At 36.4% G+C, this 1,015-nt stretch overlaps 1 protein-coding gene across 1 annotated transcript in view; it reads left to right on the forward strand.

Annotated features, from left to right (window-relative positions):
* The window catches only part of LOC140969950 (LOB domain-containing protein 30-like), a 12,471-nt gene extending 11,790 nt beyond the window's left edge, over positions 1–681 (forward strand). Inside the window, exon 3 of the mRNA XM_073431481.1 lies at positions 60–681. Within this exon, the coding sequence (XP_073287582.1) occupies positions 60–464 (405 nt within the window). The 3' untranslated portion in view covers positions 465–681. The remainder of the gene's footprint in view (positions 1–59) is intronic.
* The last annotated feature ends 334 nt before the right edge of the window (positions 682–1,015 follow it).

Below are 1,015 nucleotides of genomic sequence, written 5' to 3' on the forward strand. Positions count from 1 at the left end.
ATTTATCGTATTTAATTTCACATATTCAAATAAATATTAATTGTTTACGACATTTACAGGTGGTGAACTTACAAGCGGAACTCTCCTACCTGCAAGCACACCTAGCCACCCTCGAGCTCCCAGCTCCACCACCGCAGCCACCTCCGCTTCTCATGCCTCCAGCTCTCTCTATATCGGACTTACCCACATCTTCAATAGCATCTGCAACATACGACTTATCCGCACTATTCGATCCAACGATAATGAACCCATGGAATTCCCTCCAACAGCAGCGGCAGCAGATCGGCCTACGTCAATTTTCATCCGCCGCCATTGGATCATCTCCGGAGATACCATCATCTGACTTCGCCGCTGGAGGAGGCGGGGATCTTCAAGAAGTAGCTCGTGAGTTCCTTAATAGACATGCAAATCCGACAATAACTTGCAGAAACCATGCCTCAACTATGCCACCACAGCCCAGATAAAATTAATAATTTTAAAAAAACTGAATCCAATATCAGATTATTAACTTTATTAGCAGACCTTGATCTTCGAGAGAATTAACTTCTTTTTGTTTCTCTTTCTGCATGATGGCCGAGAAAAATCGATTAATTATGGATCTTAATTTCTGCTAGTACTAGTATGTACGTATATTTTTCATGTTTATTGTACCCTTTTGCATGTCTAATGGGATTTTACTTAACCTCGTTCTTTGATATTTTGCTGTCTTAAAAATAAAAATTATGCATGAAATTTTAATAAATATAAAATGAGGCTATTTACAATTCTTTGCATTTCTTTGGGATTAGAGTAGATTTTCCTTTAAATTTCTCAGGTTCTATCGCGTAATTAATTAGTCCCCGTGCCTTGTTAAATCGTTCAAAAATACTATATGTATCTAACAAATCAACTAATAAACTTTATTAAAAAAATATACTAATAAACTCGGTCAATTAAATTGTTTCATTGAGGTCAGACTTCAATTACAGCTCAATTTATAATTTGGATTTACTATAGCCTATTTTATGCATATAGA

This window comes from Primulina huaijiensis, unplaced genomic scaffold (assembly GCF_012295235.1).
Source record: "Primulina huaijiensis isolate GDHJ02 unplaced genomic scaffold, ASM1229523v2 scaffold43163, whole genome shotgun sequence".
Lineage (NCBI taxonomy): Eukaryota > Viridiplantae > Streptophyta > Magnoliopsida > Lamiales > Gesneriaceae > Primulina > Primulina huaijiensis.